Here is a 24,543-nt window from a genome sequence, read left to right on the forward strand (position 1 = left end):
GAATAAAATATACAGTGAAGTAGAATTTCTGATATATATCTCAAAAACGGAGAAGGGATCAGGTAATAATTGATGACTCTACAGGAATCATACTCTTCTATATAAAACAAAAATGATCGAATTTGGTTTGAATGTTTTTTGCTTTGTGAGTTTTAAATAAATAAATAGTCTAAACTAAATAAAGTAAATTGTTCAATTAGTTTTCTTTTCTCTATAAAACATTATACAAGATTGCAACAAATTCAATTCTTCACAAATGAAATATCTGGGCTTATCGAAATAACGAAAAACATTTCAATCTTTCTTATCCTAATAAAGTTGCTATTCCAAGGATATTTACAACATAAGAGTATTAGCATAGATCAGGATTTTATGTGAGGTCTTTTTTTAAAAAGAAATTTTATTATCTTCAGAATATAAATGATTCATAAAAACACCATTAAACTTTGTATGTTCTATTGTTATGATAAAAAGACAATACAATATTAGAAGGACTATTTATTGAAATGTAAGCAAATTATATTCCAAAACTACTGAAAATTTGTATTATAATGCTACTTTGATAATTTTAACTAAGGTTTATAAAAATAAATAACGTAATAAAAATTTGCTTTTTTTCATTTCTGAAGACTAACGCTTGTCTTTTGATATGTAAATGAAGTATTCACATAAAAAAATTCCAAATATTATCCTTTTATCTGTTACGAAATGCATATTGCGTTACTTTCATAATTGTCGTTCATATTGTTCATTTTCTTTAAAAGTTATGGAGTTTTGTATTTAAAATAGTATTATACATTTTTTTTTCTTGCTATGAAAAGAAATTATTTTTTCTGTACTGTAAATAACATCTGTTACTTCTTTGCAAAAAAAAAAAAAAATGATATGAAGCAAACGATAGATAGATCAGAAATGACAGACGATTTTTTTTTTTGTCAGAATAGTTTTTAAAAAGAGCAATTATTTAGAAGAGGAAAATTCTCATTTCTTTCTCAATAACAGTACTATATAAAGCATTTTTCTGCTATTTTTTTTTTCGACTTATAAAGAGAAAAATCAAAATAAAATATTTAAGAAATTGAATAAAGAATCTATTTATTTAATAATTTCCGTAATAATATCAATTTTTATTAATAAACAATTTAATCCTATTATTATGTCTATGTATATCTCTGTGTTTCTCTGTTCTATTTTCTGTCTAAATCACTAGAAATCCTTCCCTTCTTTTAAATGTATATTTGCATGCTTTATCTGTCTGTGGTGTCCTCTTGCAGCATCTTTATACTGTCACCATTAAATGGGGTCTCAAAACTATCTCAAAAGAACTGAGAACTTCCACCAGTTTCTCTATCACTGCCTCTCTTTCTAACGCCTTTTTCTTCTTCAATAACTTTGCAATGGATAAAATTGTTTAAGATTATTATTTCTTTACTATAAAAGCGAAACAGACCAAAATTATATTATTTATTATCAAGGATTATTTAATTACAAATTGATAATGCGGCTGAAATAACATATTTGTTATTGAATCTGAATATGTAAAACTTTAAAAAGATTAAAACATCTCAGAAAATAAATGCAAATTACACCTTAACATACATTTTAATCATGTTTTGGCAAAATTAGTTTTCTCAAATTCTTGCTAAGATTTGGAAATATCATCTACACACAAAATCCTTTTTAATTATTTTTCAAAAGATATGTTGTTACAAAAGATTCTAATTAAGTTACAATTTTCTAATTCTAGAAAATTTGCAATACAGCTTTCGTCAGAAATTGTTTTTTTTTCTAAGTCGTAAGACTTGAGAAAATATAAGCTTTAAACAAATGCTTAAAAATTCTCAGCATTGATAGAACTTAACTTTAATACTTTTAGAAGTCATATTTTTCAAACAGGATTATTTTCAAAACACTCTGAAGACCAAATTGATTGTAAACAGCATTAAATTATCATCATTTCGTACATTATTAAATTTAATCAGCCGTTTTATAAAACATCTTAAAAAATAACGTGCAATTAATTTGACTCTGAAACATTATTCGAAGTGAAAAATACGATTAGTTAACAGATTTTTATTTTATTTCATTTAGTATTTATTTTCATATTCTTTACATCCAAATTCTAAATAATTTTTTCTCCGTTTTGGCAGAACCCCCTCAGACACTGGTGGGAGTTGCCGGTTCGGCCTTGGACCTCCCGTGCAACATCACGGCCCCGACCCCTGATGACTCCGTAGCCCTGGTCCTTTGGTATAAGGACGAATCCACGACGCCCCTTTACAGTTTGGATGCTCGAAGGGGCCTATTAGACCAGGCGAGACACGCGGCCAGCGACTTACTGAATGGCCGCGCTTACCTCAGTATCACTCACAAGCCTTCCACTCTCAAACTGAAACCATTGCTGGAAGAGGACGAGGGCCAATACAGGTGTAGAGTGGATTTCAGAAAAGCCAGAACGAGAAATTTTGATGTTCTTGTAACAGTTGTTGGTAGGTAGTCTTGTATTTTACATTCCGGGTGGAAAGCTCCTTAAAATGACCCGAAATGCTGCTAACGTCCCCTTCTGTTTTATTTAATAGTAATGTTTTTTTGCCGTATTGTTGAGTTATTAAGAGAACAATTAATGCTGGTATTTTATGGATAGTCATAAAATAATAATGACAAAACACAGTGGAAAATATCCACAAATGTAATAGTAATATGTGTTACAAATATGCCTATATGGTCATAATTGAAAAAACTACGCCCACCCACAATTACGGTTACAGAAAGAAAACGGGAGAATTCGTAAAGTCGTACTAGCTCCTTTTATTCGTTAATAATTGGTCGACTAAATGAAAAACTGGGAATAGGTTTAAAAACGGACTTTAAGCACGGAAGAGCTAGACAAATAAATACATATGAAAACAATCAATAAGGACATAAAATACTTGTGAAAATATCAATAAGGAAGCACGCGGAATGTATAGAATTTGTAGCATCATAATCGAATACCGAATCATAATAGTTTTTCTTCTTCTTTTTTTATGTAAGGGAAAACTGATTCTCCTCTCCGCTTTGTATCGTTTTTTTTAGTTAATTCCGAAAATTTTGGCTTCCCGGATTCTTTTTTTTAAGAACCTAAGAATGTTTGATATTCGTACCGATCGACTTCGATGCTACTCAGGAAAAAATGGTTTTTACATTCAATAATCTTTATATATTATTGCCTAAATGCAATTTTGGCAAATTATTATTGCCTAAATGCAATTTTGATATCTTAAATGAATCCATTTTTGAACGCAAAAATATTTATCTCTTCAGCTGACTAAAAATTCTATTACTAAAAATTACTGAAATTTCTTTTTTTTCTTCTTTTTTTTAGTCACTAAGATGACTAAAAATTCTCAAAGGAAATTTTAGTCAAATGGAACATTAATTCCACCGTTTTACTTGATGAGCTTTAACGATTTACTTTAATTTCCTAAATCCGATGCCGAATTCCAATCAATTTTGAAAGGTCGTTTTGAGCTCTTTTAGGAATTGGAAAACGATTGAAATGAATCGTTAGGAAGAAATATAGCTGACATCCACATGGCAGAAAGATTTAATTTATGTCGAATATTTTGGGAGAAATATAATTCAAGTGTTTTTCTATATTCCACTTATTTGATTTTCACTGTTTTAAATGTGACGCAAATATAGCAAAAATTATTAATTTTCAACAGAATGGACCTTACGATTTTTAGAATCGGCACGTATATGACTTAAGTTAATTCATCAAAACAACTGTGGAATTATGTGTGTCTATATGAAAAAATTATAATGAAAAAACCAAGAGATCTAGACGGGACGGTATGAAACTACGCCCTAAAAGTTCCAGAATTTATTTTATTGAAAAAGAATGTGTAAAGATGGTTTAATTGGCGTTTATGTTAAAGTAACTTTTCCATGTAAATAAGCATTTTTGCTTCCATTCATTTGATGATATAAACGCACATTTCAAACTTAATTTTGTCTCCCCTCTCCAATGCATTCATTACTCCTCGCTGCACTTCTTCGGAACTTGAAGATCGTTACTTTTAAACGATTTCTTTATACGAGGAAAAAAAATGATACGAAAGATACCATAAGCTATGATAGTAAAAGAACAGACAGGTAGTCTGACACCAGAATCTCTGTGAATCAACTCCACATCTTAATGGAAGACTAATGACGTCATTCATAGAATGATACTTTTAAACCTCTAAGTCTAACCTAGATAAATTTATCTAATCATCTAACACAGATAAATATGTCTGGTGCACTGAATTAAACTATAGATAGTTAAAAATGTACCCCTTCCTTTCAAAACGCATAAAACTGATGCTATCCTTAAATAAATATTTTTTTTATAACACAAGTTGAACAGATATTTTTGTTTGTATTTCGATACTTAAGGAAGAGAGTATTTTATGAACTGTATGAAGTTTCCCGCCAATAATGCTAAAATTTTGACAGCCTTCTAAAAACTAGCTCATGTCCAGTATCTTGGACAGCCATAAGAAATTATAGTATAACTCTTCTAGTGTTAGAGTAAAAATTATCAGAATTGCGACATTTTTAAAGAAAGTGATAAAAATTACAACTTTGGTCATTGCACCTTTATTCTGAAGTATAGAAGTATTTTTCAAAGAAAACAGAATTATGACTGCTTTATTTTGGTTATATTATTAATACGGGTTGCAGAAATCCATAATAGATTATGGTATCTTGCATCTATCTTCCTTACTTTTCCAAAGTTGAGAATATACTCATATTTTCTAGAATGATGCAGTATATTTTATTTCTTCCTTTACTCCATGGCATCTAGGATTCTTTTTCAAACATAAAAAAAAACATTCTTTATCAGCATAAAAAAAATCGTCAAATGGTTATATGAATAATTTTTTTTCTGACATTACTATTTTCTTTCAGTAATGGTAAAATAACTAAAATCTTATAAAAAGGTTAAAATTTCACTTTTAATACAACAAATAATTCTGAAAGTAGGAAATTGCCAGTTTCCGCTGCATATCATTGATGTTGAAAAATGATAGTGTAGCACCTCTTTTTCCCCTTGTGCAGAGAGCGCCCCCTTGTGGTGTTTTACAGAAGACAATCAGTTGAACGGGAGACCTGCATCCTGAGGTTGACTTTTTCCGTATGCGCAACCCCTGCGCTAACGCCGAATGCTTTCGGCTGGAAACCGTGGAATCCCTCCACCATACTGTTTTCTTTAACCTAATTTTCTATGTGTGTGTGTGTGTAGCAATAAGTGTTTGTGAATTTTGTAGTGTAGCTGTGTTTGTGTAGATTAAAAATAGTGTATTTAAAACCAGACAATTCCTTAGAAAACCACAACACTATAATGGGAAATTATTGCCAAGAAAGTGTATCATTCTAATGACTTTTCTTCAATACAATGTAAAACTTTAGGCGTGCGGTTTTTGTTTCGATCTTTTTTTTTTTTTAAACTTTGATTTCGAATTTCCTGTATTGCATTATTTTAATAATTATTCATACAGAGATGTAATCATAATTTGGAAACACATTTATGTGCTTCTCAATAAGTATGGAAGTATCGCTATATATATATATATATATATATATATATATATATATAAATTTGTTCTTTGATATAAATTATGAACAGCACTTTTGTATTTTGAGTTGAACTTCTATTTGAAAATAAAACTAAAATGCCTTAATTAGAAGAAGCATTTTTTTTTCTTACACTAAACATAATTTAGATTTAGGTAAATGTAGCATTAAATTATATCTCCATGATTAAAAAAAGCAAAATTTGGAAAGATAACCGTGTCATTGCATTTCTTTTTATCAAAATGCTGGTAGAAAAATTCTCAACAAGCGATTAACTTCCGTTTGTATAAAGGGCACTTCTTTCCTTAATCTTAAATATTATCGAATAGTGTTTCCAGGTACCATCATTATGATGGGACTAAATATCTCCCATTCTAAGTAAAGAAGATATTTGTGGGCAAATTCTCATTAGTAGTGCTTAAAGGTAAATGTACTCTAAGCCTAGTAATGATCTTCATATCGTGAGGTTTTTTCAGCTTATTGCAGCTTACTGCTCAAGAAAATGGGAACTCAGATAGGAAATTTGAAGGATAGCTATTAATGGATGGAGCATAAATACAGTTTGCTGCGCTACAAATAAAAGAAAGTGTGCCGTTCCAATAGAAATTTATCTTTCCAATAACAAAAATGCTTCGCTACAAGCTTCGATCAGCAGAGGCATTTATCAACTCGCCAATAAGAAACATGAAAGGTGTTTGTGAAAAAATGGTTCTTGTCACGAATTCATTAAGTATTCTTTGTAGAATATTTCTCTTTTTCTGACATAAAATTGGTGTAAAAGAATCTATAAGATAGATATGTGGATATTGGAAATTTAAATTTCAACTGGAAGAATCTTTTGTAATTCATCTATAAGAATAATTATTTAGATTTTTCATGTGTTACGAAGACATTTTGAATTACATCAATAATTGTTTTAGAATTTTAAGGTATATGACTATATGCTCGGGATGGAGTTTTTGAAAAACATTCGAGACTAATTATGTTTTTGAATATTTGCAAACAAAAGATTGAAGAAAAAAACATCTGTGAAATCAAAATATACCAATAAATTAGCAAGTATATTTCAAAAATTGGAAAAGGGCTTTTTTTTGTTCAAAAGAGGTACAAAGCAAATCTCTTTCAGTTAATAGGTTTAACAAATAATTTGCTTAAAAGTTTGCAGATAGTTTAAGAAATATATCTAATTCCTGGACTAAAAAATAAGCTGTATTTCAACCCATTCTTTAAATATTAGCTTTCGACTGATAATTAGCACGAATTTAAATTTTTTTTCACACTTTGAAGCATTAAAACAATTATAAAATAATTTTAAATGAATAGATTACTTATTCTTTAGTTCAGGAACTGCAGAAAACATTGAGAAATTACTATACAAAATCTGAATAAAAAATATGCCTTAGATTTTAATTTGAGTTTTTTTGTAAGTAATTTCAACCAAAGATTAGAATTAGAGAAAATTATATTTAAAGATATAAAATAACATTAAAACTTACATAAATGCTTATATAAAAATTTGTGTAACTTCCCAAAAAATATATTTACAACAAAATTCAAAAGATTTTATAAAGAAACTGGTTCAAACATTTAGACTATTAAATTAAAAAAATTATAATTTCGCTAAAAATCGACTTTTTAATGTAGTCACCTATCTTACATTTAGATATTAAGAATATTTTGTAAATTTGGCTCATGGCACTTTTGTGCTAAGTGTTCACTTGTGCAAAGATGGACAGAAAGATTTTTGTCGTCGAAGAATTTCGAATAAAAGTTGATGCAAAGTCTATAACTGCAAATTCCAAATCTAAAAATATTATCTTTAATATCAAAATATTCGTCTTTAGTCTTCCATCAAAATAAGGAGTTGACTGAAAAATTATTTTTCTGAAACATTTTATCATGATGATTCTGATTCTATTTGGTATATATGAGCCAGAGATTCGTGATAAAAGAGAATTTAGTATCACTTATTGTTTCAAATGACACGGCACCTCAATAACACTCGAAGTAGAAATTTAACATAATTTCAATACATGGGATAAAATTACCTTCTTAATTTCCAGTTTATCACCCTTCAAGGTAAACTGGCCCTTATTTGTATTTTGTTTGGAGAAAAACTAGCCTTCTAGTGAATCGATCTACTAATTTTTTGTATAAATCTAACTAAGATATCACGCAGAAGACAAAACCCATAATTGTCAAATTCACACCTTAAAGATCTCATGCTTTGATGCCATTGGTAAGCTGCATTTAACCACGATTTTATTCTGTAAACTGTATTTGTAACTATTTTATTCTGTTACCAAGGCATATTAAAGCTAATAAAACAATTCCAATTTTCACTGAAAAATCAGATAAACAACATAATTGTTTTATTAGATTTCTCTTTTGAAATCCAATTTCTGCAAAAAAAAAAAAAAAAAAAAAAAAAAAAAAAAAACAGTGTTATTATATTTTCAGGTAATAGATCCGTCTGGTAACCACAAGAAATTCATTTATAATTTATTTCGTGGAAGCCTTCATTACCAGTACTTTTATCACTGCAAAATTTCCTGTCTCGTTAGATCGTCCATTGCTTTATTTTCAACGATCCCCCATTTCCAGTAATTCCTGCTTCCATTCTAAGCATTATCAGTATCTTTAGTACTGCACAGAAGTAAGATCTCGATGAAGAATCTGGCGAAAGTGGCAGTAAATTAAGGAAGTGCCTGGCGTCCATTTAACCCAAGTTCTTGTTTACGAGATGAGGAATTAAAGTGATATCAGTCCTTTTCTGTCCCGACTTTTCCAGAGGTTAATTGACCGAAACTGTGAAGACACCCTACATCCCTTATCTGAGAATCCAGTTTACGACTTCATGAAGTCCGGGGAAGGCACATCAGAAGAATAGCCTCACGCCGTTAAGTATGGTAATTGAATCCAAAGCGTAAAAGACTTGAAAGCCAGAAGACAAAGACTGTCTTAACGAATGGGACATGTTATTTAATTCATATTTAAACAAGGAGTCGGAAGACTGTTAGAAATGTATCAATATGGCAGAGAGTTAAGCCGAATGCAGGAAAGAGAATTCAACGTTAGCTCCATGGAATGATTATTGTGGATTCAAAATTAATATGTAATGACTATGTAGTTATTCATGACTGAAACCTTCTTCAGGCAATTATTATATATATACAAAAGTCATAAAGATGTGCTTTCCTAAAGGAGTTTCCAAATATGGAGCAACATTTAGCTGCCATTCATTTGTTGATGGAGCAAGATATGATATCTATCGCCATATGAGATATATATCTATCGCCGTAAAGAAAGGATTCCAGTTTTGTGGTTGTGTATCTTTACGAGTGAAATTATGTTAGGATCTTTAAATTTATTAACAAGTAAATAGATTGTGCATATATATGAAGGATTATATGAATGAAATGGAATATATTTAGCTATTCAGCCACGTGATAAATGTTAATAATAAATATTTTAATATTTGAAATAGAAGAAAAAGGAATGCAAATACAGCGTATTTTTTAGTTTTAGTCTTTAAAGAATCATCATTATTAATAATCATCTGATTAATTATGTTTTAAATTACTTCATATGTAACTAATCTTTCTTAAGTTTTGAGTTTTCTGAATAAATGTAGAGAAAAAAATATTATAAATATGGGCATATAGCAGTTAATGAAAAAAATTTTAAAAGATCTATATAGAATTTACCTTGTGTTGATAAATGACTTAAATAATTATTATCACTTCAACAGCACTATAACAGAATAATAACAAAAAAATTTTTGGTTTTAAAATACCAACTTTTAAATGAAAACTTTTTTTATGTTAGAATCTCCGGAATGAATTTTTAGTTTTTGCAAATTAAATTTTACTTAAGGAGGAAAAAGAAAACTAGAAAAATGTGTTGCATTTGTTTTTAAAAGAATTCGCTGTTAACAATGCTGTGAAAATATGTTGAAACAATATTGCTTTCATGGACATAGCCAAAATTTGAGTACTTCTCTTGTTTAATTCATTACCATTAATGTTATATTATGTATATTGATACATATGAAGTAGTAGTATATTATATGTATTGTAAAACTGAAGTCATTATATTAAAATGATAAAAAAAATGTATAATATGTATAATTTTATAATACAAATATTTTTAATGCTAAAAATATATTTTTGTTAAATTAGACTTAATCTGTTCCATGGTCCTGAAGGGTTTAAAAATCATCAGGAGAAAGCTGATTATTATTTTTTTAATTTCATAGAGCTATTTTAAAGTACTAAAATGAGTCAAGTACGTATCATATCTTTCATTGTCACATGATCGCTTGTATCTTTTTTAGTACTTTTAATTTGATTTGTTGCACTATTTACAGATTCACAGAATATTTCCTTATGCATTTGCACTCACTTTGCCAATCGCATCCAATTATTAAACACAATTTTATTATTTTGATAACACCTTGTAATAATAAATTTGATAGCAATGGATTGAAAAACGATATAACATTTTCAATATCTCATCCCGTAGACGCTACTATTGTACAATATCCATTTATTTAGCCGTACCAGCCAGCCGTACCAGCCAGCCGTACCAGATATTCAACACAAATCTTCGATGCTGGAATTTAGCCAGGCTTGCACAGATTTTGCTGCGGCATTTGTAGGCTATCGATGTCCAATCCCTGCAAGATGCAGATGAGGAATGAGGAAATAACTAGGTCCTCAGCAGCCATTAGGACCCAGCAGTGGAGGAGACATTCGATTGCAGTAATTGTTCAGAGTAATGGTCCAAAATCAGGCGGCTGTAGTTGGCGGGTAATTAAAGCTTAGTCCCGTGTCCCGTTCTGCCTATGTCAACAGCTCTCCTCCATCAATCGCAACAGGAGGGAGAACTGAGCTTATCAATTATTCCCGGCCAGGGATTGAAAGCAAGTGAGAGGCTTTACATGGGATGGGTGAGTTTATCAACCAGGGATGATGATGGGAACCCATGGGTGGTCTTTGATCCGGAGAGGATCTCTTGTGATCGGATGCTCAGGCCGGAGAAATAGATTTTGGTTTACTTGATAGGGAGACAGATATCGATATTTTTGCTTCTACGTTTCGCTGTTAAAAAGCGGAAATTTCGAGGTTCAATTTGTGATGGTTTGGTATCTGATGCAGTATCGGAACACTTACACGAATCTCATGTTCTTTCTCATTCGTTTAACAAAATTATATTATTTTTAGGTTAATAAAGCTTCCAAATTAGTTTGGAAAATAAAGGATGATAACTTTAATAATTTTAAATAATTTTAAAATTCATCCTAGCTAAGAAGGAAACATCAAAAACAAAAGGCAATGTTTTTTTTTTTCGTAAACAATATAAGGCATATTTGTATTTTTATATTCAAATTTTCATTCATAACCCTTAACTGGGGAGGTGTGGTAGACGAGACCACATTTTCTTTACACTGAAATTAAATTTTCTAATGAAAGTATTAGAATCAAAATCAGTCAATATATTCTGCCGATATTTCTCTTGATATATAAATATGTTATAGAAATTTTTCAAAATATATTTTGAAAAGGTAATCGCGTTTGAACATACATTTTCATCCCAAATTACATGTTACAACAAATGATATTCTTGAAAAAACATATAACTTTTTATTTATTCAATCATATTTATTTTTCCACTATACAAAGGTATATAGAAAACAATACAATGGAAAATTTAAAAATTATATGTAAAAAAAATTGACTATGGGTAAAATTGACCTTTTTCTTTATCGGCCTTATTTCTATGCAGAAACTTGTGAACTTTCCTAGCACGGTTTTCAAGGGCATTTTAAGCATGCATTTTAAGTACTAGTATAAAATTCGGCCTTTAAATTATGTAGATATTTTTCTTGGTATATTAATATATTTTAAGAATTTTTCAAAATACATTATCACTAGAAAAATTATTTATATTTGAACATACATATCAGAATTAGTCGAAAGAGTAGAATTTGTACAATTATTCTGATCACTAAAATCACTTCCTGTTTCAGGAAGTGATTTTAAAAGTCTCTGAAGCTCTGCTTCATAAAGGGATCAGTAGGTTGCATGCTATTTCGAGGATTTTAAGTACTAGTATAAAATTCGGCCTTTAAATTATGTAGATATTTTTCTTGGTATATTAATATATTTTAAGAATTTTTCAAAATACATTAGCACTAGAAAAATTATTTATATTTGAACATACATATCAGAATTAGTCGAAAGAGTAGAATTTGTACAATTATTCTGATCACTAAAATCACTTCCTGTTTCAGGAAGTGATTTTAAAAGTCTCTGAAGCTCTGCTTCATAAAGGGATCAGTAGGTTGCATGCTATTTCGAGGACCAAGTTTTAAAGCCATCTGCTAAGCCTTGTATAATACTGGAACACTAAAAGGGAGGGTGGTCTCACAGACGTCGCGCAAAGAAATAGCTGAAATATTTTGAAAAACATCCTTTGAAACCGGTTGAAAAATTGCACGTTTAGTGAAGGTCACGAAAGAAGCTACAGGTCAATACATTCGATTGAGCTAAAAATAGAATAGGGGTGATCAAATGTCCTTTCTTAGCGGTCTGAGACACTGAACATCCCCAGTTAAGGAAGGTTTAAAGCGATATATTCTTGATAAATGAAAAGTGGTTCTTTCTGAGAGACTTAATTGTGTAGTAGCTATGATAGTTAAGTGGTTCATTCTTCAGTTTTGCTGAGGAAATATTTTTGTTCAAGCTGTACCAAAAAAGTTAATGAGATTTGTCTTCTCTAGGACGCGTCAAGGATGCGAGAGCCCGTCAAAGGAAATTTAAATTTTAGATTGGTAATACGATCTGCTGGGTAAATGTAAATAAAAATAATTCGTAATAAGCTCTTAATAGCTGAACGGGAAATACAAAAATCTTTTAGAAAAAAAAAATGTACGATTTTTAAAGTTATTTAAAGCAATGTTTAATGTAATACTTCAATTTTGTGTAGAGAATTTTTCTTGGATATATTTAAGTTAAAGTATTTTTTTAGAATGCATTCTTTTTATTAAACTTATTTACTACATTTTCCTCAAGGGGGCACTTCAAAGAAATTTGCGACATGGTAGTTAGTTCTTTTTGCCTGGTTTGTACAGAAATGATGTGGTAGTGGTTACTCCTACGATGACGGAGTGTGCTTCCCACAGAAAGGGTTGTACCGTGGCTGGTGGATAGCCCTTAGGTCTCAACCTTAGTTCCCGCCAATGCTGTCTGGTCTTTCCCATTTAATCCGAATATATTTAATTAGGCTTTCAAGAGTAGTGTAATTATATATCAGGATTATGTATTACCAACTACAGAAAATTGCCTTAACAATAGATATCATCAATGCTTCCGCGGTGTTCTGGTCCTTCAGAGCGGGGCGAAGTAGAATTTTGTAATTATTAAATTTTAAAATGTGTGTGCGTGAGAAAGGAAGAGGTTACAGCTAAGATAGCTTCCAGAAGCGCAGTATTAATTCTGTACAACATCCTCTAAATGAAATATTTATAATATAAGTATGCGATAAAAGGAAAGTTGTCTTAAACAAGATGCCCACTCTATGGGTTATCTATTATGAACATTCTTTTCATAATAGAACACTCATTATAAGAATCCATTGAACATTCTTTAAATAATGTTAAAAATATATCTTATAATAGTCAAAACCAAATCAGTACATCAAGTACTGTGTATGTTTCACATATTTATGCTATTCGTATATAAGTGTTATTCTTTACAAAATTTTACGTACAACTAATGTTGCTCATATGTTTGTTTTTTAAAATTCAAGTTTGTAATTTTATATAAACTTAAAGGAATTGCAAATATGCAATTAGAATTGAATTCACAAATATTAGTGTCCATAAATCAAGAATTTAGAGAATTCTCCTATCAGTTAGGAGTGAATATTAACAGATGAAACATTAATTTCCTTTTAAAATTCTACCCTACATTATATAATATTCTGGAAACTCATCATGATATGATTACACTCCTCATAGTTTAACGAAGTTATTACTCTTTTATAAACCTTGATAATTACTCCACAAACCAAGAGTATATGTTTCCGTGATATTCTCATAATGGTTCAAACGTTAAATACCATGCAATTTCCACCAGGATATAGTTGGCATGGCTTTACTTCCAACTCTTTGGTTCTGCAGCGCTCTCGTCGACACAATTAAGGATTCATTTGCAGTTTTAGAAGGTTTAACCGCTCATAATTACGTGCAGCTTAAATTCATTGCTATGCATATACGCATGGAGGAGGCAGTGGGGACTATAAACACATCCTAATTGTTGTGGGATTATTGCTCTCAAGGAAAGACTGTTAAAGCTTTGAGGTTGAATGTCAGTCAGAAATATTATAATGACTGAGTCTATATATCATCATTTCACATTTCGTGCATTTAAATTCCTCTAGCCGATAATCTTGCTAAACTCGTTTAAATGTAACTTCCCTTAATCGTTCTTCTAAGGTTAGACGTGAAATTTAATGCAAAGGGAATGCTGGTATTTCATGCCATATGGTGGATTTAATTGTAATATTTCAATAACTTAAATGAAATGTAAAGTCTAGAGATAGGTACAGGTAGTCTTAAATTGAGAAATAATTGTTAAAATTGTGATATTGGAAAACAGACACCAAAAGTCTGAAATTGAGGATTATCATAACTATCTTTAAGTAATGTTCCATTCTTGATTTGTTTTAATATTTGGAGAACTTGAATTTTCATACTTTAGAGCGACTTTGTTTGAGATATTACAAATGAAACCAAAAAGAAAAGTTTATTTAGAGGAAAAGACCTTTTTTACTCTAAAAGTGTAATCGAATTTTTTATCTTTAAGTAAAATCTTTTTTTTTATGGTTAGTTTTTTCTAACATAAGTATATAAGATCACGAAAAATTGATTTTAGTCCAAGTTTGTTAAGATCGTTGCCCTTTTATTATTTAACCAAATGGAAGAATAAACAATGCAATAAGCAAGTTCAATAAAATATTTATTTTCATTAAATAATAATAATATATAAATATTATTTTTGAACAAATTATTTGATAAACTTCTAAACTAGAAGGTTTTTTAGTTACACCACTTTTAGGCTAGAAAATTTTCATACCCCCCCCCCCCTTATTCTCTTAGCTTTCAACTGATATATTTATTTTTGTTTTTTAAGTGTTTTTAAAACATTTTTTTATGAAAAAGAAATTCCAATATATAAGTATTTTGTAAACATTTTTCTAAAAAGTCAATCCGAACTTAAACACATGCCTTAACCCATTAACCGCTGGTGTTGCGTTGACGCAACGGTCAATATAAATAAATATAAAAAAAATAACGATTAAACAAACTTTTGAATACATTACAGTTTTATGTTAAAGAATAGTTATACTAACAAATCAGTGAAAAAATTGACTTAAATAAATTATTTTACACCTAATAATTGATGTTTGACTTTAAGCAATTTTTTTGTTCAAATTTCCAAACTCATTTTTTCTTAGAAAAATAAAAATTAAAAACAAATTGGGGTTTGGTTATGAAATACATTGGCCAAGGGCACTCCTTGTCAGTACATTCCAAAAAGCAGGTGTTTTTGTGGGGGAGGAGAGGACAGTAAAAACAGGTGTTGCGTTCGCGCAACGTCAGCGGAAAGGGGGTAGACTGTTATCCTTCTTGAACGATTTCATTTCAGTACTGTGTGTCTTATTGGCAACAACTTTTTTATCCTCTGTAGTTTAAAATGCATAGAACAAGATATCTTAAGTTAGAAGAAGCTTTGGAAAAAAATTTTCGAACAAAATTCCGATGACGAAGATGCAGATGAGACCGATATTGTTGTCATACCTCCAGAAACTGCAGATACTAGTGATGAAGAAGAAGGTAATGAAAATATTTTAAATAACGATAATGAAATTTTACCTAGAGATACTGCAGGGGAAGTTGAAGTTCATGTAAAGAAGTTAAATCCTCCCAAAAGTTCTACTAAAAAAACAAAAACGGAAAAGGGAAGAATTACGATGGACAAGAAAGGAACCAATTGATTGGCCTCAAGCAAAAAAAATTAAGAAAAAGCTGCAATTGATCGTATCAAACGAATCACAGAAGATAAAACCAGTGCAGATATTTTCAATCTTTTTTTTTTCAGTATGAAGAAAACAAAAAGATACTTGTTGTTCGGCGGAACGACAACTCTGTTGTGACAACAGGGTCAACGTTTGGAATAATTGAACCACTAAAAATTTTTTCTCTATACTCTAAAAATCAGAAGAAGAAAATATTAGTAGCCCATCCTCATTGCAGTTAGCTATATAAATAGAAAATAGGTGGTGTAGATTTGTGTGACAATTTTGTTTCCAATTACAGAATTAGGGTCTGTGGCAAAAGTTGGTGGTGGCCGATATTTTAAAATTTCATCGATGTTGCACTAACAAATGCTTGGAGAATATCAAGATTTTCTGAAGAAGGAAGTAAAAAGTCACTGTTGGATTTTAGACAAGAGGTTGCGCTTCATCTGTTACAGACGCCCTTGGATAGTGAGAGAAATAAGAAAAGATCAGCTACAGGATGTCCGAGCAAATTCAACCGTACAAAACCAATATCCGAAGGACATCTTATTGTTAAGTCTACAGACAGTAGAAGACTATGTTGCAAGTATTGCCACAGCCAAACTATTTATCGCTGCAATGTTTGTGAAGTTGCTTTACACCACAATTGTAGTGAAGCATATCATACTTGAAATTTATATCACCTTATTTTTACATAATAAGCTTGTCAATCACATTTATTTGTTAGTTTTTAATAAATTAAAATTTTCAAAGAGGTGTTTTGACTATTTTACACCCTTTAATAAGCTCACAAAAATTTCTAGTTTTTAAAACGTGAAGAAAATGCGGCGTAGTGCTCGGTGATAAGGATCAACATTCGTACTTCTTTTCCGCTGACGTTGCGCCAAAGCAACACCCTATATTTTTAAAGCTAAGAGCAATTTCCTTATTTTTACATTAAATTACTATTATATGTGGTCAAAATAATAACTTGTATTGTTTGCATCGAAAACAAATAATGATTTTGAGTTTTGGCGTTTAATGGGTTAAGCCTCGCTTCAATCTAACGTCTAGTATTTTATTTAAGCTTAATCAAAACTCAATTGTTGTAAATGCATGATGTTTCTTATTAAAGAACCTAGCCTGATATTTTCTAAAAAATAACTTGTTCTTTAAATATTTGGTTTATGCAAAAAAAAACAAAAAAAAAAAACCCGAAGATTTTTTTATTCTAAATATATTTTCGTCTTCCTTATTTAACAACAAATGAAAAAGTACCAAGACGGGCTAAATAAAAATGTTGATTAAAAATTGCATTTTTACGAGATTGCTTTAAAGTAAATTCGTTTTCAACCAAACTACGAAGAAAACAATTTTAAATCGACATTGTGCCTTCTTTTATATTATCACATTTTCACGCCGTAAGATACACTTTAATTAATTCCTAGTAGAAAAAAAAGTATCGGTTGTACTAGATATAAATTAAGAGCGACAAATTGTCAATTAAAGGACGAAAACTCCCAAATTGACGTCTTCTGCAGCCTTCAACATCAACGGGAATTTCAGCAAAGGTAATCGTACATTTATCTGCAAAATATACGAGCAGCAGAACTCTGCTAGCCAATCGACAGGTCTTATCAGCAAATACTTAATTAACGTCCTTCTCCGATAACGGAAAGTGGCATGTTACAAGCTCAGTTCGAAAACTAAAACTCGTTTTAATTTCGTAGTCGTTTCCCAGGGTACGATAGGAATTGTCCGTTATCTCAATTCTCAACTAAAACAGAGAAGGGAAACTATTTTCGGTCCCAGGAATGGAAAGACCGATCCTCTGTAAATCAAGTTTCTAGTTTTAATTACGTTCCAAAGGTTTGGTTGTCTTGCTTATCACGCGATTTGAAAGCGAACAATGCACCTTTTTGGGAAGTGGGCGAGATATTTTATAAATTGACCGGGGCTTCTATTTCCGTTATTGGCAACAATGCATGGACTTTGTTGGTCTGAAATTCAAAAGCCGAATACTCATTGAAAAGATTTGGATTTGCATATAATTTCCAAAACCTGCTTTAGAATTAGATAATCGTATCAAAGTATTTCACAAAAGCTTGCCTAATGTTAATTGTTGTTTAGTGCAGACACTGACAAAAATTAAATCTAGATAAGCCGGAATACAAGCTGATTAAATAAAATTAAATTAAGCCTGAAATAGTGTTAAGTAGCTATGGCTTTTGATTAGTTTGCAAGCTCAGTAATTTAATACATATTTCAGTTCATAATTCAATAACGAAATTTTATATTACGAAGTAAATTGAAATGTGAAAATATCTGAACCAGATAAGCAAATGTAAATAATTCATTAATTTTTCAACAAATCTTCAAGATGTTAGGATATTTAACGGGAATCTGAAATGATAAATTGACCTTTTCAACCCGACTTTTGTTTGATTAAAATTTTAAATTCTATTAAAAATGATTCTTTCTCCAATAATCCATGTAAAATTAAGATTTAATTACCCAATAGGGAATAAAGTTTGATGACTGAAACGCAATACTCATGCCGATAAGATTAACTATCGGATAAATTGTTGCTATTGCAAAAAATAATTTAAAAAAACGTGCTTTATAAAATCACAAACTAGAAGTTATGTATGAAATATCAACTCAACTATTAGATAATGCCTTCAGAAATTTAGCATCATTTTAGGAATCCTAAAAAACAAATGACAATACGATATTAATCATATTTATTTCATATGAAAAAATTCTTAATTTTTTTAGTGGCGATAGGTGGAACCGAAGTTATTACGGTAAAGAATAAAGTACAGTAAAGTTACGGTAAAGAACCGAAGTTAATATGGTAAAGAATACGGTATAAAGTAAGATAAAGTTTCCATTTTTTAACTTTCTATTTAACTTTATGTATCATTCTATTAAACCTTATCGCAAACCATCATATATGACATGCATTATAAATTCATCTTTCATTATAAATTCGTAAAACATTATTATTCGTCTTTCTTTATAAATTCGTAAAATATAATTATTCGTCTTTCGATTTTAATTCGTGAAATATTATTGTTCGTCTTTTGTTATAAATTCGTAAGATATTATTCATCTTTCGTTATAAATTCGTAAAATATTATTCGTCTTTCGTTATAAGTTAGCTTGCTTCTTTGCGAGCTGGTTTAATTCTAAAAAACAAAATAAAACAAAAATTTGCAAAGGAAATATTCTTTGATGCATATATTACTAAGAGAATATATTTACATATAATAAGTTTTCATGAAATGTAGAAAAAAAAAATGTTTTAGAATGAATTACTCACATCTTATCAATACATTTTGCTCTCCGATATATTTTTTGATATTAATTTTTCTTCAAAGAATTTTGTGGGAAGTTTGAAGGAAATAACGCAAGAAAGAAAAGACAGTAATAAAATTTGCGAATGAAAATTTTTTTATTAAATTTATAACTAATTCTCAACCAGAAGTTTGCTGATTTTTATTTGATAAAAGAAAATTTATATTACTGCTAACTTTTATTACGCTCTGATCCCTTTTTATATTTTAGCAAGTTTTATTCAAATAAAAGTGAAAAAAAATATGACGTAATCTTTCCATGAACTAACTTTGTTATAAAGAAGAGCGGAAAGAAAACATTCGTATTTTATTTAACAGTCAAAATCAACTATTCAATATTTTCACTTGATAAAGAAAAATTTATGGTTATTCCAGGTTTTATTTTTCTTTCTTCCTGTTTTAAAACTAAACATTCAAAATAAAAATACATTCTTGGAAGTAAAAATAATCATAAAAATAAAAGATTATAGTTTTAAGAACATTTGGAAAATATAATTATCGGTATTAAAACTATGCAAACCTTGTTTTGAAATTTTCTCAGTGTCATCGTAATACATTTAGATGAAACCAATAATCTAATTTACAAGAATTTTTGCAGGATAAATCTTGAAAAAAGGGACATAAAATAAATGATGAGCAGGGATTTATGAATATGAATTATTTTTCCAAAGTCCCTTATTATTAAATTTAAAAGAATCTCCTAAACTGTATCGTGTTCATAAGTCTTAAAATGACAATCACCTAGTTATTTTAAAGACGATAAAATAATATGCGGTGAAGTAGTAAAAATGAAAAAAAAAAGCAGACGAGAATTTATTGTTTTAATATAAAAGAATACTGAACAATAATGTTTTTTCGCTGGTATTTTTTTTTCTCAAAATTTCCAACTCTGGCATTAAGTTTAATTTTTAAGAACCATCGTTGACTGAGAATTTGTTTTATTTTTGAAGACAAGATATTAATTTTTCAAAGGTAGAGTATTTTTATTTAATCTCTTTTGAATCAGGACATCGAATTTATTTATGGTGGAGTGTGAATTATTTAAAAGAATTTTGCGCAGGTTCACTGTTTATTCTTTAGTTTCGTTTTCTTTCGGTTACAGTAAAGTTAGCTAATAAAGTACATAAAACACTGACTTTTAAGACGTTAAGATAGATAAAGAAAATTGAGCTTTGAATATTTAATGTTATTTTGAAAAATGTGAATTTCCATACCAAGAATTTAGTTTATAAAACTTTTTAATTAACTGTCGCTTTGGATGTAATACGCATTAAACATTTTTGATGTGTAAACAAACTTGGAATAATGTCTTATTTTTTTCTTGATATTGAACCAAATGGAAATGTTTGAGGATGTCTATTAGTGCATTTTTCAAATTTTCCTTGTAATTCTAGTGTAACGAAAAAATAAATAAGTTCATTTATAGAACGATGTCATCGAATGATGTAATTCGTGTAAAACGAAAATGAATGGATTATTTTGTAATGTGCTGTGTTAGAGACATTTTATAATGTGCTGTGTTTGAACTTCTTTTTTTGAATTCAAAATATCTATATTCAATTATATCTAAATAATATGCTAACTTAGTCAATAGAGAAATCCAGCAAAAAAATGAGGATCTTTTTATTCAAAATTTAAACTTCAAAAATAATTCAATAAAAAATGTGTACCTCTAATTCATAGAAGCTTCATATACCATATAATCGAGATTCGGGGTTTTTTTAAATATAAAATTTACTTTTAAGCATATAGAAGCAATAACGTGGACTCAAAATAAGTATTTAATATCGCTGAAGCAAATAACTGTAAATAGAATAACTAAAACAGTGAAAAATATTTCTTTTAAAATATGCATCAAAATATATTTAAATATTAATTAAAATTACAAAAAATAATTTTGAGGAAATAAAATCAGGGTTATTGAATAGTTTATTATTATTATTATTTATTTATTGCTTTTAAAATGGTGTGAAAATATTTTTTTCAATAAATGCTCGAAAACTATCGAGGCAATTAACAGTGAGTAATTTTTTATTAAAAATCAAATTAAAATTTTGAAAAATCCATTTTCAAATAGTACAAAAAGTACCTACTACCCAATAAGCAACTTCCTACAAAATTTATAATTCTAGGTCTAATTTCCCCCTTACCAACCCCGTAGAATGTCCTGATAGAGGATGGTAGAGTTGACAAACACCTTACCAATCTGTCTTTTAACGTTATCATGGAAAAGTTTATGAGAAGATCTAAGCGATGTCGTAGTCAATTCTAGTTCACATAATAATTTATTACTGTCAAATCATACTCACATATAATTTGTTTCTTACTGCCAATTCCTGTTTGCTTAATAGTTTATTTATTATAATCAATAAAAACTGAATTTTACTTTTCAAGGAAATTAAAGCGATGTGGAATGCAATAAATGCATATAAGCAATATATATATATCAATTGCGCTGCATAGATTTGATTTTAAAATTCATTGCAGAATTTCAAAATTGCTTTCATTGCATTTCAAATGAAGCCAGCAGGTATCTGGATGTTAGATGGCATGTGCAGTAGCTTTCATGAAATGTTTATGACATCATGGTATGAAAGAATTTCACGTTTCTAAATTATCATTAAAATAATCTCTGTATTTCCTAAGTACTTAATGTATGTGATGGGAAATTCTGTACATCAGTAATCGACTCCCATGGAAGAAAAAAAGATAATTTCATTTAAAGCGAAAATAATTTAAAGGTCCATAAGAAATGTTCAAAATAAAAATTCTATAGGAAAATATTTATAATATTTCCAGAATGATAATTTCTTTTTGTTCTTCTAGTCTTTTTTAGCAAAAATTTAAATTATGTAATCATGATTTGCTTTATTGCAAATCAAAATAATATAAGCAACGCAACATGAAATAGAAAAATGGATTTCATAAAAATGCTAAATTTTCTAAGAAAATATTGAAGATCAATGGATTCATTGTTCATTCAAAAACGAACTGCATCATTTCAATTTTGAATGAACAATAAAATGAATGAAAATTCATCAAATCACCTTTAAAAACTTGCTAATTGATCTGACTATTGCAAATTCTGATTGAATTTCACAGTATGCAAAATAATACACACATTGTATTGTATTTGAATTTCGTAATATACTTCTGTTTCTTATTGCCTTATATTGTTAAAAAGCTTTTGGTAATAATAAATTGTTAATATAAAATTTATTTCTATTGACTATGAATTCCTGGTGATTGAAATTAAATTATTTTCAAAATTTTCAATTACTTTAAAATGATCTAAGATTTATTTAATACTATCTAATTTAGAATAACTTTCCCTGCTTTATTAATCTGAATTATCGAGGAAAATAAGAGTCAAGAAATTCACGCATTTCGTTGGCATTTTCCACTACTTAGTTTAAAGACAAGTAAAGGAATAAATCCCCTAAAACTATTATTAAATTGTCACTATTATCAAAATAAAAAATTCTTTGGAATCCGATTCATGCTATCTATAATAATGGATTCTATAAAGATAGAAAAAAAAAAAAAACATTGTATGATTATTGGAATCTTGGAAATATTATAATTGCAGCCATTACAATCTGTAATTATAATATTTTCATTTGCTTTTTTATCGATATATATCCTACATTTGTCCTTTTTTTTATTGCAATCCAATTAGTTTCATTTGCCACTTTTTATAAAATATCCGTATGTTGTCTATATTGTAACTGTTAAATAATAACCTCCTTGTAAAACAATTTTCTTTATTAAATCTATTATATTCCCTTTCGTCACATTTGCATTCCGTTGAAGAAGATAAAAGAACATCCTTTGGATAGAAAATTCGTATTATTTAATTAGTTCCCTCGTGAAATATGAAATGGCTTAAATTAACATCACCAATTCCACATGCATGAATAATTTAAAGAAACGGAGAAATAAAACATAAGATTACTTCAAATAATGCATTTCCGTAAAGATTGTGATAAATCAATACATCGCCATTTCATCCTTTCACGCAAAAACGAAATAAATAAATTTATTACATCTGCTTGGAACTTCCTGTATAATTTGTCTAATAAACATCTGCTCACTGCTAAAAGCCGATTTTGTTTATGATTTCCATCATTTTTTTGGCAACGGTCTACCTAATCTTTAAGGTATTCCAAATAAATCAAAGCTAACACATCACGTCGAAACGGTTTTCGTTAATTCAATTTAAATGGGGACGCAGAAAGATGCCATTCTTTAGAAATATTCTAAGAAGGAAAAAAAATGGCGCTACTACTAAAACAATAAGTCCTTTTGAATCTGAATAGTATTATCTATTGAAAATGGAGGCACTATAGACAGAAAACAAAAGAATTCTTTTCCGTCAGATTATTGGTGTTTTTCGAATAATTACCATCCTTAACAAGCTGTAATTACAGTCTTTTTCGCCCGCTTTTGAATCGATATATCTTTACTTTTAGTCATTTTCTTTCTTGATGAGTTCAATCTTTTTTCAAGTCTTTTCGTCTTTGTTCTGTAAAAGCGAATAACAGCAGTTGTGTTTTATGGTGTAATTTAGTTTTTTTTTCTACATAATATTTGAATCTGATTTTTAAGACAGACATTTATTTAGTTATTGTTCTTTTAAGTATTTGAGAACCTTGCGAGTCGTAAATAAGGTTTAGGTGCTAGTGAAGAATTTATAGTGTCGGGAAACTGTTCCTTTGTTCTGACGGTTACTGTCTTCGGTTTTTTTTTTCCGTTTATTTGAAGTTTTATTATGTTGCTTTAAAGACGATGTATTATGGGATTTTTTTTAATCTTATTTATTTCGATATGCAAAAACGTAATGAAAAGTAATAAAAAGATGTAAGACATATGTGTCGATATCTGTGAAGCCTAGAAGCCTAACATAAAAGGTTGTAATAATTTGTTGCATCAAAGAATAAGTACCGAAGAAAATATATAATTCAGAAAACAATTGAACACATTTCTCAACATCTCTTCTTTGTCTCGTTGAGGATAAGACATTTATTTGAAAAGATTTTGTATCTATTTTGTATACATTATTCTGTTCAAGTATGGACTCTAACAGAAATCTCCGTTATAATTGATATATTTTCAAAATGACTTTTACAATAATTTGTGTTGCACCTAAGAATAAAAGAGAATTTAAAAAAAATATTTATAGAAACAATTAAATATCTTACTTTATATTTCCTTTTATTCTTTTCATTTAAAAATGAATAATTGAATGCATTTAGCGTTTTGTTAATTATGGACAGTTCTTCAAAACTACATGAAACAATGAATATACATTATGAATTAACATTTTTTCAATGATGATATTTTTTCTCCATTTGCTATAAGTTAAAGATCAGGATTTTTTTACATTATTTTCTTATGCCTAAATAAAATTAGTTTTCTAGTGAATCAAAGTACTAACAAATATGCCAAGTAATGAAAAGGCAATGACAATTTTTTATTACAATAATGTAATATTTTTACTAATGAAAAGGTTTAAGCA

At 29.1% G+C, this 24,543-nt stretch overlaps 1 protein-coding gene across 2 annotated transcripts in view; it reads left to right on the forward strand.

Annotated features, from left to right (window-relative positions):
• The window catches only part of LOC129984692 (hemicentin-2-like), a 580,433-nt gene that overhangs the window by 429,861 nt on the left and 126,029 nt on the right, over positions 1–24,543 (forward strand). Inside the window, exon 2 of one of the 2 annotated variants that reach the window (XM_056094630.1) lies at positions 2,151–2,489. The exons of the other annotated variant lie outside the window; for it this stretch is intronic. Coding sequence (XP_055950605.1) covers positions 2,151–2,489 — 339 coding nt within the window. The remainder of the gene's footprint in view (positions 1–2,150; positions 2,490–24,543) is intronic. 2 annotated transcript variants of the gene reach the window in all.

The sequence above is a fragment of the Argiope bruennichi genome, chromosome 9 (assembly GCF_947563725.1).
Source record: "Argiope bruennichi chromosome 9, qqArgBrue1.1, whole genome shotgun sequence".
NCBI classification, from domain to species: Eukaryota; Metazoa; Arthropoda; class Arachnida; order Araneae; family Araneidae; genus Argiope; species Argiope bruennichi.